This window comes from Oncorhynchus masou, chromosome 5 (assembly GCF_036934945.1).
Source record: "Oncorhynchus masou masou isolate Uvic2021 chromosome 5, UVic_Omas_1.1, whole genome shotgun sequence".
NCBI classification, from domain to species: domain Eukaryota; kingdom Metazoa; phylum Chordata; class Actinopteri; order Salmoniformes; family Salmonidae; genus Oncorhynchus; species Oncorhynchus masou.
The window spans coordinates 15,458,246-15,475,336 of record NC_088216.1 but is presented as its reverse complement, the minus strand read 5'-3'; the positions used below and the strand labels follow the sequence as shown (position 1 = coordinate 15,475,336).

General features: G+C 47.0%; 1 protein-coding gene across 1 annotated transcript in view; it reads left to right on the top strand.

Moving 5' to 3' along the window:
* LOC135534181 (uncharacterized) overlaps positions 1-17,091 on the top strand; it is a 39,164-nt gene that overhangs the window by 8,017 nt on the left and 14,056 nt on the right. The window contains exons 2-10 of the mRNA XM_064961290.1: positions 5,560-5,711; positions 8,639-8,845; positions 9,095-9,220; positions 9,294-9,339; positions 9,428-9,518; positions 9,684-9,825; positions 9,925-10,029; positions 12,982-13,072; positions 13,777-13,810. Of these exons, the coding sequence (XP_064817362.1) occupies positions 5,560-5,711; positions 8,639-8,845; positions 9,095-9,220; positions 9,294-9,339; positions 9,428-9,518; positions 9,684-9,825; positions 9,925-10,029; positions 12,982-13,072; positions 13,777-13,810 (994 nt within the window). The remainder of the gene's footprint in view (positions 1-5,559; positions 5,712-8,638; positions 8,846-9,094; positions 9,221-9,293; positions 9,340-9,427; positions 9,519-9,683; positions 9,826-9,924; positions 10,030-12,981; positions 13,073-13,776; positions 13,811-17,091) is intronic.

Here is a 17,091-nt window from a genome sequence, read left to right as displayed (position 1 = left end):
TAGTATGTCCCCATGCCAATAAAACCCAATGTAAACATACAGTATGTTCCCCATGCCAATAAAACCCAATGTAAACATATAGTATGTCCCCATGCCAATAAAACCCAATGTAAACATACAGTATGTTTCCCCTGCCAACCCAATAAAACCCAATGTAAACATACAGTATGTTTCCCCTGCCAATAAAACCCAATGTAAACATACAGTATGTTTCCCCTGCCAATAAAACCCAATGTAAACATACAGTATGTTTCCCATGCCAATAAAACCCAATGTAAACATACAGTATGTTTCCCCTGCCAATAAAACCCAATGTAAACATACAGTATGTTTCCCCTGCCAATAAAACCCAATGTAAACATACAGTATGTTTCCCATGCCAATAAAACCCAATGTAAACATACAGTATGTTTCCCCTGCCAATAAAACCCAATGTAAACATACAGTATGTTTCCCATGCCAATAAAACCCAATGTAAACATACAGTATGTTCCCCCTGCCAATAAAACCCAATGTAAACATATAGTACGTTTCCCATGCCAATAAAACCCAATGTAAACATATAGTATGTTTCCCATGCCAATAAAACCCAATGTAAACATACAGTATGTTTCCCATGCCAATAAAACCCAATGTAAACATACAGTATGTCCCCATGCCAATAAAACCCAATGTAAACATATAGTATGTTTCCCATGCCAATAAAACCCAATGTAAACATACAGTATGTTTCCCATGCCAATAAAACCCAATGTAAACATACAGTATGTTTCCCATGCCAATAAAACCCAATGTAAACATATAGTATGTTTCCCATGCCAATAAAACCCAATGTAAACATATAGTATGTTTCCCCTGCCAATAAAACCCAATGTAAACATAGTATGTTCCCCTGCCAATAAAACCCATGTTATCCCCTGCCAATAAAACCCAATGTAAACATATAGTATGTTTCCCATGCCAATAAAACCCAATGTAAACATAATAAAACAATGTATGTTCCCCATGCCAATAAAACCCAATGTAAACATACAGTATGTTTCCCATGCCAATAAAACCCAATGTAAACATACAGTATGTTTCCCCCAATGTAAACATATAGTATGTTTCCCCATGCCAATAAAACCCAATGTAAACATACAGTATGTATGTAAAACCCAATGTAAACATACAGTATGTCCCCATGCCAATAAAACCCAATGTAAACATATAGTATGTTTCCCATGCCAATAAAACCCAATGAATTGACATATAGTATGTTTCCATGGCAATAAAACCCAGAGGGAGTGAGACTGAGAGCATGGCAGAGAGAGGAGTGGCAGAGGGAAAGACTGAGAGCATGGCAGAGAGAGAGAGGGGAGGTGTCCTTCCCCTATCAAAGTACTTCCCTGATAAAACCAGCATGGCAGACCAGATGTTTTGAACACCCAGAGGGGGAGGTACAGTATGTTTCCAACCTGTCCTTCCCCAATCAATATAGTAGTGTCAAGATAAACAGCTTCTCTGATGGCCTTGGGAACCAGATACACAACATGTGGTTTTCATTTCGAGACCAGATTTTTTTCCCTATCAAAGTAGTGTAAGATAAACAACACTTGGGAACCAGATACACAACATGTGGTTTTCTGCTTGTGTCACGTATACTCCCTCCCCCCGGGCTCGAGGTCGTCAGGCTGCTCATTATTACGCACACCTGTCACCATTATTACGCACACCTGTCACCATTATTACACACACCTGTCACCATTATTACACACACCTTATTACACACCTGTCACCATTATTACACACACCTGTCACCATTATTACGCACACCTGTCACCATTATTACGCACTCCTGTCACCATTATTACGCACACCTGTCACCATTATTACGTCACCATTATTACACACACCTGTCACCATTGTTATGCACATCAGCGCCTCATCCGATCACCTGGACTCCATCATCTCCCAGCTGATTACCTTCCCTATATCAGTCATCCCTTTGGTTCCTTCCCCAGGCGTTATTGACTCTGTTCCATGGCTGTACACAACACAACGTGTACTCGTTCTGGTCTTGATTTAGTTATTAAAGATCCACTCCCTGTACTTGCTGCCCGACTCCCAGTGTAGACGGTATTGTTTAGTTATTAAAGATCCACTCCCTGTACTTGCTGCCCGACTCCCAGTGTAGACGGTACCCCTTGTTTAGTTATTAAAGATCCACTCCCTGTACTTGCTGCCCGACTCCCAGTGTAGACGGTACAGCTTGTTTAGTTATTAAAGATCCACTCCCTGTACTTGCTGCCCGACTCCCAGTGTAGACGGTACCCCTTGTTTAGTTATTAAAGATCCACTCCCTGTACTTGCTTCCCGACTCCCAGCGTAGATGGTACCCCTTGTTTAGTTATTAAAGATCCACTCCCTGTACTTGCTTCCCGACTCCCAGTGTAGATGGTACCCCTTGTTTAGTTATTAAAGATCCACTCCCTGTACTTGCTTCCCGACTCCCAGCGTAGATGGTACCCCTTGTTTAGTTATTAAAGATCCACTCCCTGTACTTGCTTCCCGACTCCCAGCGTAGATGGTACCCCTTGTTTAGTTATTAAAGATACACTCCCTGTACTTGCTTCCCGACTCCCAGTGTAGACGGTACCCCTTGTTTAGTTATTAAAGATCCACTCCCTGTACTTGCTTCCCGACTCCCAGCGTAGATGGTACCCCTTGTTTAGTTATTAAAGATCCACTCCCTGTACTTGCTTCCCGACTCCCAGTGTAGATGGTACCCTTGTTTAGTTATTAAAGATCCACTCCCTGTACTTGCTTCCCGACTCCCAGCGTAGATGGTACCCCTTGTTTAGTTATTAAAGATCCACTCCCTGTACTTGCTTCCCGACTCCCAGCGTAGATGGTACCCCTTGTTTAGTTATTAAAGATCCACTCCCTGTACTTGCTTCCCGACTCCCAGTGTAGATGGTACCCCTTGTTTAGTTATTAAAGATCCACTCCCTGTACTTGCTTCCCGACTCCCAGTGTAGATGGTACCCCTTGTTTAGTTATTAAAGATCCACTCCCTGTACTTGCTTCCCGACTCCCAGCGTAGATGGTACCCCTTGTTTAGTTATTAAAGATCCACTCCCTGTACTTGCTTCCCGACTCCCAGCGTAGATGGTACCCCTTGTTTAGTTATTAAAGATCCACTCCCTGTACTTGCTTCCCGACTCCCAGCGTAGATGGTACCCCTTGTTTAGTTATTAAAGATCCACTCCCTGTACTTGCTTCCCGAGATCCACTCCCTGTACTTGCTTCCCGACTCCCAGCGTAGATGGTACCCTTGTTTAGTTATTAAAGATCCACTCCCTGTACTTGCTTCCCGACTCCCAGTGTAGATGGTACCCCTTGTTTAGTTATTAAAGATCCACTCCCTGTTTGCTTCCCGACTCCCAGTTATTGTTTAATTAAAGATCCACTCCCTGTACTTGCTTCCCGACTCCCAGTGTAGATGGTACCCCTTGTTTAGTTATTAAAGATCCACTCCCTGTACTTGCTTCCCGACTCCCAGCGTAGATGGTACCCCTTGTTTAGTTATTAAAGATACACTCCCTGTACTTGCTTCCCGACTCCCAGTGTAGATGGTACCCCTTGTTTAGTTATTAAAGATCCACTCCCTGTACTTGCTTCCCGACTCCCAGTGTAGACGGTACAGCTTGTTTAGTTATTAAAGATCCACTCCCTGTACTTGCTTCCCGACTCCCAGTGTAGACGGTACCCCTTGTTTAGTTATTAAAGATCCACTCCCTGTACTTGCTTCCCGACTCCCAGCGTAGATGGTACCCCTTGTTTAGTTATTAAAGATCCACTCCCTGTACTTGCTTCCCGACTCCCAGCGTAGACGGTACCCCTTGTTTAGTTATTAAAGATCCACTCCCTGTACTTGCTTCCCGACTCCCAGCGTAGATGGTACCCCTTGTTTAGTTATTAAAGATCCACTCCCTGTACTTGCTTCCCGACTCCCAGTGTAGACGGTACAGCTTGTTTAGTTATTAAAGATCCACTCCCTGTACTTGCTCCCGACTCCCAGCGTAGACGCTTGTTTAGTTATTAAAGATCCACTCCCTGTACTTGCTTCCCGACTCCCAGCGTAGACGGTACCCCTTGTTTAGTTATTAAAGATCCACTCCCTGTACTTGCTTCCCGACTCCCAGCGTAGACGGTACCGTTTGTTTCTTAGTAAGTCGTGTTTCAGTCATTGTTTCATTCTAACATAGGCTCAGTAAAAATGGGATGAAAAAATATATGAGACGTTTAGACGAGGGTTGTTAAGTAGGGCAGTTTTGAAACGGAAATTAGTTTCTTATTTGAAGAGATCAGGAAGTACCTTCTAGCTTCAATCAGTTTCTCAAAGTTTCCCCAGAACTCAAATGTGTTTCACTTGAAATGAAACTGAATGAATGAGCGATCAGGCTGGATCCACCAGGCGAGCGTTTTCCAGATTGTGAGGCTTGAGTGAGTAAGCCAGAAACAAGGACGCTGATGGAAATAAAGAATGAAACCATTGTAGACAGCCTCCCTGTGTGCAGGAATACTATGGACCCTGCCAGGCCCAGCACCAATAGGTCTTGGCTGCTTCTTAAACCCTTTTCCCTATGGAGTGCACTACTATTGACACTATGGGCCCTGGTTAAAAGTGGTGCACTACATAGCGATAGGGAATAGGGTTCCATTTGGGACACAGATCCTGAGCACAAGGTACAGGAGGTTATCAGGGTCTGGTAAGGGAAGCACCCAGGTGGCAGACAGTGGGGTGTTTAAGGGCAAGGTTCTGATCTGTCTGTGCTGCCCGCAACAAGCTACAGTTGGTCTGGATTTAACCTTTTTGTTAAAGAGTGTTCCAAATGTCACCCTATTCCCTATATAGTGCACTAATTCTGACCATGACCCAAAATAGTGAACTATATAATATAGGGTGCCATTTGGGATGTACTATAGGAGTGTGTTGGGGGGAGGGGGAAGAGTCTCATTTCTTGTTGGTAAGGCAACGATACACTTCCTGTACGGATCCACTGGTCCAATATGTTTCCACCCAAAGAACAAAGGAGAATCTCTAGCAGCATGTGCACTGTACTGTGTTCTCTCTCCTCCCTGTCCTCTTTAGTCCTTCTCTTTCCCCTCCAGTCCCCATCTCAATGAGACTAACCTGTAGGGGAGAGTGGGGCGTGTTGAGACATTTCTTACATTCAGCATCACTACGTCAAGGGAAACATAGTATTCTTTCTAACAACAATATCTATATATATTTCAGGATGTTGTGTATCCCTGGAAAGAATCAGAATCCATTCAAACATGGATATATCTGGGCTGCTGCCTCCACCTCTTCCTCCTTCTCTTCCTCATCTTTCTCCTCCTCTTCCTGTCTCTTTCTCCTCCCTGTTCTCTTTGTTCTCCTCCTCCAAAGTCTAACTTTCTCAGTGAGACCAACCTGTAAAGAACATGTTACAAAAGTAACACTAAACAAACACCAAAGTGTTTTCTTTGGTTATTAATTTGTGTTCAATCTCTGGTTATGTGTGTTTCTAGATGGGCCAGGTGAGCAGGAGGAGATGGAGCGGGGAGGAGGAAGAGGGGGTCCAGGTCCAGCCGCGGGTGGAGAGGTCCTGAGTGGGGAGGAGGAGTTGAGTGAGGAGGAGAAGACCAGAAGGAGAGCAGAGAGACGCAGGGCTAAGAGAAAGGTGAGTGGAACACACACACACTTGTACTACGTCACACCTATACCACATCATAATCAACCTGGTAACACTTCAAATGAAGTTTCTCTTCTACCTGTGGAACCTGTAATAACACTGTCATTACTACAGTAACATTGTTGCTACATAGTCATTAAGAAATGTCTGTGTAGTTAATGTTAATGAATAATTAATGACGTAATAGAGCTGAATAATGGAGTTGGTTTTTGATATTGCACCAGAGAAATAAGGAACCAGTGACTATTTGTTTATCTCTGTCATACCTGGTCCACCTGTCATTATCTCTGTCATACCTGGTCCACCTGTCATTATCTCTGTCATACCTGGTCCACCTGTCATCATACCTGGTTCACCTGTCATTATCTCTGTCATACCTGGTCCACCTGTCATTATCTCTGTCATACTTGGTCCACCTGTCATTATCTCTGTCATACCTGGTCCACCTGTCATCATACCTGGTCCACCTGTCATTATCTCTGTCATACCTGGTCCACCTGTCATTATCTCTGTCATACCTGGTCCACCTGTCATCATACCTGGTCCACCTGTCATTATCTCTGTCATTATCTCTGTCATACCTGGTCCATCATACCTGTCATTATCTCTGTCATACCTGGTCCACCTGTCATTATCTCTGTCATACCTGGTCCACCTGTCATCATACCTGGTCCACCTGTCATTATCTCTGTCATACCTGGTCCACCTGTCATTATCTCTGTCATACCTGGTCCACCTGTCATCATACCTGGTCCACCTGTCATTATCTCTGTCATACCTGGTCCACCTGTCATTATCTCTGTCATACCTGGTCCACCTGTCATTATCTCTGTCATACCTGGTCCACCTGTCATCATACCTGGTCCACCTGTCATTATCTCTGTCATACCTGGTCCACCTGTCATTATCTCTGTCATACCTGGTCCACCTGTCATTATCTCTGTCATACCTGGTCCACCTGTCATTATCTCTGTCATACCTGGTCCACCTGTCATTATCTCTGTCATACCTGGTCCACCTGTCATTATCTCTGTCATACCTGGTCCACCTGTCATCATACCTGGTCCACCTGTCATTATCTCTGTCATACCTGGTCATTATCATACCTGGTCATGTCATCATCCTGGTCCACCTGTCATTATCTCTGTCATACCTGTCCACCTGTCATTATCTCTGTCATACCTGGTCCACCTGTCATCTCTGTCATACCTGGTCCACCTGTCATTATCTCTGTCATACCTGGTCCACCTGTCATTATCTCTGTCATACCTGGTCCACCTGTCATCATACCTGGTTCACCTGTCATTATCTCTGTCATACCTGGTCCACCTGTCATTATCTCTGTCATACCTGGTCCACCTGTCATTATCTCTGTCATACCTGGTCCACCTGTCATTATCTCTGTCATACCTGGTCCACCTGGTCCACCTGTCATTATGTCATACCTGGTCTGTCATCATCTCTGTCATACCTGGTCCACCTGTCATTACCTGTCATCTCTGTCATACCTGGTCCACCAACCATCATCTCTGTCGTACCCGGTCCACCTGTCATTATCTCTATCGTACCTGGTCCACCTGTCATCATCTCTGTCGTACCTGGTCCACCTGCCATCATCATCTCTGTCGTACCTGGTCCACCTGTCATCATACCTGGTCCACCTGTCATTATCTCTGTCATACCTGGTCCACCTGTCATCATCTCTGTCGTACCTGGTCCACCAACCATCATCTCTGTCGTACCCGGTCCACCTGTCATTATCTCTATCGTACCTGGTCCACCTGTCATTATCTCTGTCATACCTGGTCCACCAACCATCATCTCTGTCGTACCCGGTCCACCTGTCATTATCTCTATCGTACCTGGTCCACCTGTCATTATCTCTGTCGTACCCGGTCCACCTGTCATCATCTCTGTCGTACCTGGTCCACCTGTCATCATACCTGGTCCACCCGTCATTATCTCTGTCATACCTGGTCCACCTGTCATCATCTCTGTCGTACCTGGTCCACCTGCCATCTCTGTCATACCCGGTCCACCTGTCATTATCTCTATCGTACCTGGTCCACCTGTCATTATCTCTATCGTACCTGGTCCACCTGTCATTATCTCTGTCATACCTGGTCCACATGTCATTATCTCTATCGTACCTGGTCCACCTGTCATCATCATCTCTGTCGTACCTGGTCCACCTGCCAACATCATCTCTGTCGTACCTGGTCCACCTGCCATCATCATCTCTGTCGTACCTGGTCCACCTGCCATCATCATCTCTGTCGTACCCGGTCCACCTGCCATCATCTCTGTCGTACCCGGTCCACCTGTCATTTTCTCTATCGTACCCGGTCCACCTGTCATCATCTCTGTCGTACCCGGTCCACCTGTCATCATCTCTGTCGTACCTGGTCCACCTGTCATCATCTCTGTCGTACCTGGTCCACCTGCCATCATCTTCTCTGTCGTACCCGGTCCACCTGTCATCATCTCTGTCGTACCTGGTCCACCTGCCATCATCTTCTCTGTCGTACCTGGTCCACCTGCCATCATCTCTGTCGTACCCGGTCCACCTGTCATCATCTCTGTCGTACCTGGTCCACCTGTCATCATCTCTGTCGTACCCGATCCACCTGTCATCTCTGTCGTACCTGGTCCACCTGCCATCATCATCTCTGTCGTACCTGGTCCACCTGCCATCATCATATCTGTCGTACCCGGTCCACCTGCCATCATCATCTCTGTCGTACCCGGTCCACCCGTCATCATCTCTGTCGTACCCGGTCCACCTGCCATCATCATCTCTGTCGTACCTGGTCCACCTGCCATTGTCATCTCTGTCGTACCTGGTCCACCTGCCATCATCATCTCTGTCCTCCTTACCCTCTCTCAACACACCTTTTACCATTCTCTCTTTACAGAGACAGAAAGAACGAAAGAAACTGGAGAAGGAGAAGAGCACGGATGCTGAGCAGGAGGGAGAAGCATCAGAGTCTGAGAGTGAAAGTGAGGAGGAGAAGGAGGAGGTAGAGAGGGCAGTACCTCCTGCCAAGAACAAGCCCACGCCTCCTCTCACTGTGTCTGGGAACAAGAGCAACCGCCAGCCCCCTGTCAGGACCCCAGAGGAGGTAGGGGAGGGAGGGAAGGACATGGAAGGCAGGGAGGTATGGAGGGGAGGATACACCAGAGAAACAAATAGATATAGGATGATAGAAAGTATTTCTTTGTCTCTTTCTGTCTATTATATCTGCAGCCCAAATGACACCCCATTCCCTATATAATGCCCTACTTCTGACCAGAGCTATATGATTCTATGGGCCTTGGTCATAAGCAGTGCATTATAAGGGTGCCGTTTTGGTTTATATCTCCTCCTCTAGGAGCCAGAGTGGGACGTCCGCAGTGCGTTTGTGGCAAACGCTGCCAGTCACATCAGACCCAAAGCCAGGACCAGTGCAGGCCACGCCTCTAGAGAGAACAAGGAGAACGAGTCCAGGACCAGCGAGGTACGGAGGGCTGGATACACACACACACTCATGTGCACACAGAGGCAGTGTTAACTGAGTTGTCTTATTTCAGGTGGAGAGTTCAGACCCTGTGAAGAAGAAGGGAGCTTCACTAACAGGTGACATGAACACAATTGTCTCAGAATGATTATTTCTATCCACTGAAATGACCCCAGTTTAACACTGTATGTGTGTGTTCTCCTCCAGAGAAGGGTATTCAGTTGTTTAAGCAGGGCCAGTACTCTCAGGCTGTGGACATGTTCTCTGAGGCTATCCACTGTGACCCCAAAGACCACAGGTGCACCTTAAAGCTTGACCTCTGACCCTAAATACAACATATCACACCAACTATGCTCTCTGACCTGAAATTAGATTTCTGTCAACTTGTGTTTTAATGTGTCCTCTCTCTCTCTCTCTCTTTCTTCCTTCCCTCTCTCGCTATCTGTCTCTCTTTCTCTTTCAGGTTCTTTGGGAATCGTTCATACTGCTACTGGTGTCTGGAGCTCTACCCCTCTGCCCTATCAGATGCTCAGAGGTCCATCCAGCTCGCCCCTGATTGGCCAAAGGGATACTTCCGCAAGGGGAGTGCACTGATGGGGTTGAAGGTCAGTGTCTGAGCTCTCTACTGTCAACGTGAACATTCCTGTGTGTGTCTGTCTGTCTGTGAAATCTGACTCCATCTTCCTCCCCTCTTCTCTCTCCAGCGGTATGGTGAGGCAGAGGGGGCCATGCAGCAGGTGTTGAAGCTGGATCAGGACTGTGAGGAGGCCTCCATTGAGCTCTTCAACTGCAAGGTCCTGCAGCTCATGGTGAGGGGAGACTGGGGTCAGGGGTCAAATCAAATTTTATTAGTCACCTGCGCCGAATACAACAGGTGTAGTAGACCTTACAGTGAAATGCTTACTTACGAACCCCTATAAAATTAACAAGTAATTAAAGAGCAGCAGTAAAATAACAATAGCGAAGACTATATACGGAGGGGGTACCGATACAGTGTCAATGTGCGGGGGCACCGGTTAGTTGAGGTAATATGTACATGTAGGTAGAGTTATTTAAGTGACTATGCATAGATGATAACAACAGAGAGTAGCAGCAGTATAAAAGAGAGGGGGGGGCAATGCAAATAGTCTGGGTAGCCATTTGATTAGATGTTCAGCAGTCTTATGGCTTGTGGGTAGAAGTTGTTTAGAAGCCTCTTGGACCTACACTTGGCGCTCCGGTACCGCTTGCCCTGTGGTAGCAGAGAAAGCAGTCTATGACTAAGGTGGCTGGAATCTGACCATTTTTAGGGCCTTCCTCTGACACCGCCTGGTATAGAGGTCCTGGATGGCAGGAAGCTTGGCAGGAAGCTTCTTGTAGTCCTCAATCATCTACTTTGTTTTGATCACATTGAGGGAGAGGTTGTTGTCCTGGCACCACACTGCCAGGTCTCTGACCTCCTCCCTATAGGCTGTCTGGTCGTTGTCGGTGATCAGTGCTACCACTGTTGTGTCATTGGCAAACGTAATGATGGTGTTGGAGTTGTGCCTAGCCATGCAGTCATGAGTGAACAGGAAATACAGGTGGGGACTGAGCATGCACCCCTGAGGGGCCCCCGTGTTGAGGATGTGCTGTTACCTACCCTTACCACCTTGGGGCGGCCCGTCAGGAAGTCCAGGATCCAGTTGCAGATGGAGGTGTTTAGTCCCAGGGTCCTTAGTTCCCTGATGAGCTTTAATAACTATGATGTTGAACTGTGAGCTGTAGTCAATGAGAATAGAATTCTCACATAGGTGTTCCTTTTGTCCAGGTGGGAGAGGGCAGTGTGGAGTGCAATAGAGATTGCATCATCTGTGGATCTGTTGATGTGATATGCAAATTGGAGTGGGTCTAGGGTTTCTAGAATAATGGTGTTGATGTGAGTCATGACCAGCCTTTCAAAGCACTTTATGCCTACAGACGTGAGTGCTACGGGTCGGAAGTAATTTAGGCAGGTTACCTTAGTGTTCTTGGGCACAGGCACTATGTTGGTCTGCTTAAAACATGTTGGTATTACAGACTTGGACAGGGAGAGGTTGAAAATGTCAGTGAAGACACTTGCCAGTTGGTCAGCGCATGCTCGGAGTACACGTCCTGGTAATCTATCTGGCCCTGCGGTCTTGTGAATGTTGACCTGTTTAAAGATCTTACTCACATTGGCTGCAGAGAACGTGATCACACAGTCATCTGGAACAGCTTGTGCTCTCATGCATGTTTCAGTGTTATTTGCCTCGAAGCGAGCATAGAAGTAGTTTAGTACTTCTGGTAGGCTCGTGTCACTGGGCAGTTCTCGACTGTGCTTCCCTTTGTAGTCTGTAATGGTTTGCAAGCACTGCCACATCCAATGAGTGTCAGAGCCATTGTAGTACGATTCGATCTTAGTCCTGTATTGACGCTTTGCCTGTTTGATGGTTCGTCGGAGGGCATAGCAGGATTTCTTATAAGCTTCCGTGTTAGAGTCCCGCTCCTTGTGAGGATTGAGTGAGGATGAGGATGAGTGAGGATGTTGCCTGTAATCCATGGCTTCTGGTTGGGGTATGTACGTACGGTCACTGTGGGGATGATGTACTTATTGATGAAGCCAATGACTGAGATGGTGTACTGCTGAATGCCATTGTAGGAATCCCGGAACATATTCCAGTCTGTTCTAGCAAAACAGTCCAGTATCTTAGCATCTGCTTCATCTGACCACTTTTTTTTATTGATCGAGTCACTGGTGCTTCAGGCTTTCATTTTTGCTTGTAATCAGGAATCAGGAGGATAGAATTATGGTCAGGTTTGCCAAATCTGACCATACGTACATTTGTATGCATCTTTGTGTGTGGAGTAAAGTTGGTCCAGTTTTTTCCCCCTCTGGTTGTACATTTAACATGCTGATAGAAATTTGGCAAGACTGATTTAAGTTTCCCTGCATTAAAGTCCCCAGCCACTAGGAGCGCCACCTCTGGGCGAGCATTTTCCTGTTTGCTTATGGCGGAATACAGCTCATTCAGTGTGGTCTTAGTGCCAGCAGTGGTGGTATGGAGACAGCTATGAAAAATACAGATGATAACTCTCTAGGTAGACAGTGTGGTCTACAGCTTATCATGAGATCCTCTACTTCAGGTGAGCAAAACCTTGAGACTTCCTTAGATATGGGGCACCAGGAGTTATTTACAAAAATACATAGTCCGCCGCCCCTTGTCTTTTAGTTTTTTATTTAACTAGGCAAGTCAGTTAAGAACAAATTCTTATTTTCAATGACGGCCTCAGACTGAACTGAACTGCCTTGTTCAGGAGCAGAACGACAGATTTATTCTACCTTGTCAGCTCCTGGATTTGATCTTACAACCTTTCGGTTACTAGTCCAACGCTCTAACCACTAGGCTACCTGCCGCACCAGGTCTGAACGACGACGCTGTTCTTTCCTGCCGATACAGCGTATAACCAGCCACCTGTTGATAATGGCGTCGTTCAGCCACGGCTCTGTGAAGCATAAAATATTACAGTCCTGTATGTCCCATTGGTAGTTTAATCTTCCGCGTAGGTCATCGATTTTATTTTCAAGAGTTTGCACGTTTGCTAACAGAATGAAAGGAATTGGAGGTTTATGCGATCGCCTACCATCGGCTCTTGTCTTTTGTTATAGGATAACTTTGGTGTTGATTGGTGAACTTGTGATGAGATTTTTTTGTCTTTTCTGTTTTGTTCCTGAGATCTGATCTGATATCAGTTTATCAATTCACCCCTTCTCTCTCCTGTAGGATCTGGGTTTTGAAGAGGGGCAGAGTGTGTTGCTGTTGGAGAAGTTTACCACGGTGCAGGCTGCTCTCGGCTCCCCTGAGGCTGATAGAGGTATTGGGACAGGCTGCTGTCTACCAGACCCCACCACAGGGGTTGTAGTATAGACGCGTTGCACTACCAGACCCCACCACAAGGGACATAGTATAGACAGGCTGTACTACCAGACCCCACCACAAGGGACATAGTATAGACAGGCTGTACTACCAGACCCCACCACAAGGGACATAGTATAGACAGGCCGCTCTACCAGACCCCACCATAGGGGTTGTAGTATAGACGTGTTGCACTACCAGACCCCACCACAAGGGACATAGTATAGACAGGCTGCTCTACCAGACCCCACCACAGGGGTTGTAGTATAGACAGGTTGCACTACCAGACCCCACCACAAGGGACATAGTATAGACAGGCTGTACTACCAGACACCACCACAGGGGGCGCAGTATAGACAGGTTGCACTACCAGACCCCACCACAGGGGGCGCAGTATAGACAGGTTGCACTACCAGACCCCACCACAGGGGGCGCAGTATAGACAGGTTGCACAACCAGACCCCACCACAGGGGGCGTAGTATAGACAGGTTGCACTACCAGACTCCACCACAGTGGGCATAGCCATTGCTTTTAAAAAGTTTGATTTACCAAATATACTACAACAATATAGAAATACTTACTGTACATCTAACATTGATTTGTTGTGAGGTTTCGCTACAATGTTTCATAGTAAAGTGAACCTTTTCCTCTTCTTTCTGCAGTGGTGGACCTCTCCTCCCCTGAGGACTCTACTGGGTGAGTATGTTGAACTGGGTATCATACCTGGGTTGTCAGTGTGACTCTCTACCATGTTATCCCACTGAGCTAAAGTCTAGGCATTAGCTTTGGGAGCTAACATGAATCTTCATGTCTCAGACAAGGTTATCTCGTCATTTGAGACCAGCTTTGTTGAGGCCACCACCACTCTGTTTGTTATTTGTCATCTAAATGGTCCTATAATACATCATTTAATTTACATCCCTACAGTTATAGAAGCTATAGACTGTCCCAAATGGCCCCCTATTCCAGGGTTTCCGTTAGGAAAATGTTGCGCTGGATATTTTGTCAAGAAGCATTTGAATTTACCGGACATTTGAGAAATTTAACGGACCTCATATGCATTGGGTGCTTAAGCTGATTAGGGCGTCCACCATCTGTCAGAATGACAGAAATCACATTTAAATTATGGTAATTCATATTAACAGAACATGCAAGTTGAAGATGCAACAATGTGTGGTACTTATTACCAAATTCTGATTCTCACTTTGAAGATGTTAGAATAACCGTCCAAATGTACTTTTCCTCAACCAACAAGACGAGTAACAAACAGCAAAATAACGAGCCTGTCAATCTTCTATCCCCCACAGTAGAAACGTTCACCGATTCTATTGGTCAACATGTCGAGAAAGAAATGGCCTATACCAAACAGGCTCTGGGTCAGTTGTGGGAAGACAGATCCCACATTCATTCAACCAGTAGGACTAGGCTACATTAACAAACATTAAAAAGTCAGGAATCTGATGCAGAGCAGAAGGCTTAGATCAGTGGTCGCCAACCGGTCGATCATCAAGCCTCTCCTAGTCGATCACCAAGCCTCTCCTAGTCGATCACCAAGCCTCTCCTAGTCGATCACCAAGCCTCTCCTAGTCGATCACCAAGCCTCTCCTAGTCGATCACCAAGCCTCTCCTAGTCGATCACCAAGCCTCTCCTAGTCGATCACCAAGCCTCTCCTAGTCGATCACCAAGCCTCTCCTAGTCGATCACCAAGCCTCTCCAAGTCGATCACCAAGCCTCTCCAAGTCGATCACCAAGCTTCTCCAAGTCGATCACCAAGCCTCTCCAAGTCGATCACCAAGCCTCTCCAAGTCGATCACCAAGCCTCTCCTAGTCGATCACCAAGCCTCTCCTAGTCGATCACCAAGCCTCTCCTAGTCGATCACCAAGCCTCTCCTAGTCGATCACCAAGCCTCTCCTAAGTCGATCACCAAGCCTCTCCTAGTCGATCACCAAGCCTCTCCTAGTCGATCACCAAGCCTCTCCTAGTCGATCACCAAGCCTCTCCTAGTCGATCACCAAGCCTCTCCAAGTCGATCACCAAGCCTCTCCAAGTCGATCACCAAGCTTCTCCAAGTCGATCACCAAGCCTCTCCAAGTCGATCACCAAGCCTCTCCAAGTCGATCACCAAGCCTCTCCTATCACCAAGCCTCTCCTAGTCGATCACCAAGCCTCTCCTAGTCGATCACCAAGCCTCTCCTAGTCGATCACCAAGCCTCTCCTAGTCGATCACCAAGCCTCTCCAAGTCGATCACCAAGCTTCTCCAAGTCGATCACCAAGCCTCTCCAAGTCGATCACCAAGCCTCTCCTAGTCGATCACCAAGCCTCTCCAAGTCGATCACCAAGCCTCGTCGATCACCAAGCCTCTCCAAGTCGATCACCAAGCCTCTCCAAGTCGATCACCAAGCCTCTCCAAGTCGATCACCAAGCCTCTCCAAGTCGATCACCAAGCCTCTCCAAGTCGATCACCAAGCCTCTCCAAGTCGATCACCAAGCCTCTCCAAGTCGATCACCAAGCCTCTCCAAGTCGATCACCAAGCCTCTCCAAGTCGATCACCAAGCCTCTCCAAGTCGATCACCAAGCCTCTCCAAGTCGATCACCAAGCCTCTCCAAGTCGATCACCAAGCCTCTCCAAGTCGATCACCAAGCCTCTCCTAGTCGATCACCAAGCCTCTCCTAGTCGATCACCAAGCCTCTCCTAGTCGATCACCAAGCCTCTCCAAGTCGATCACCAAGCCTCTCCTAGTCGATCACCAAGCCTCTCCTAGTCGATCACCAAGCCTCTCCAAGTCGATCACCAAGCCTCTCCAAGTCGATCACCAAGCCTCTCCAAGTCGATCACCAAGCCTCTCCAAGTCGATCACCAAGCCTCTCCAAGTCGATCACCAAGCCTCTCCTAGTCGATCACCAAGCCTCTCCTAGTCGATCACCAAGCCTCTCCTAGTCGATCACCAAGCCTCTCCAAGTCGATCACCAAGCCTCTCCAAGTCGATCACCAAGCCTCTCCAAGTCGATCACCAAGCCTCTCCAAGTCGATCACCAAGCCTCTCCTAGTCGATCACCAAGCCTCTCCTAGTCGATCACCAAGCCTCTCCAAGTCGATCACCAAGCCTCCAAGTCGATCACCAAGCCTCTCCAAGTCGATCACCAAGCCTCTCCAAGTCGATCACCAAGCCTCTCCAAGTCGATCACCAAGCCTCTCCAAGTCGATCACCAAGCCTCTCCAAGTCGATCACCAAGCCTCTCCAAGTCGATCACCAAGCCTCTCCAAGTCGATCACCAAGCCTCTCCTAGTCGATCACCAAGCCTCTCCTAGTCGATCACCAAGCCACTCCTAGTCGATCACCAAGCCTCTCCTAGTCGATCACCAAGCATTTCTGTGAAAAACCCAACGATAAAGCCTTGCGTTCCTAAAAACATTTTTTGGTTTTGCGCTGTTGATTCAGCAGCCCTAGTCCCGGGAAGGCAGTGTTTCCATTTTAAACCATTTCATGTGTCTAAAGGTAGAACTCCGCCTACTCGGCAGGCCCAGAGAGCAAATCAAGTGCACCTATAGGTCTACCGCTGCCCAATCAGATAGCTCAGATCACCGAGTCTGCACAGTTTCCTCGCTCCATAGACTGTAAACAGAAGCCTTGAACTCACAGCAAAGTTGATCCTGTGAGATTTCAAAACGATAAAAACCACGAGTAGAGAGACAACGAATACAGCAGAGAGCTGCTTTTTTCTTGACTGAGTTCATGTTTAAGTTGTTATTCAGCACTGTCAATACTTAGTTCATCCGTTTTATAAGCCATAAAATGCGAGTGTTTTCAATAAGCTTGCGTCGTTGTTATTTCTCTGGTCATAGGAGTAACAACATTTAATTGGTTCATGAGGCAGAAGTAATGCAGTGCAACTTAAGCCTCACCATCAGCTGCAAGACTGTGTCCCCTTTTCTCAGCTGAAGGAGGGAGAGAGGAGGGAGGGTGAGTCGGGA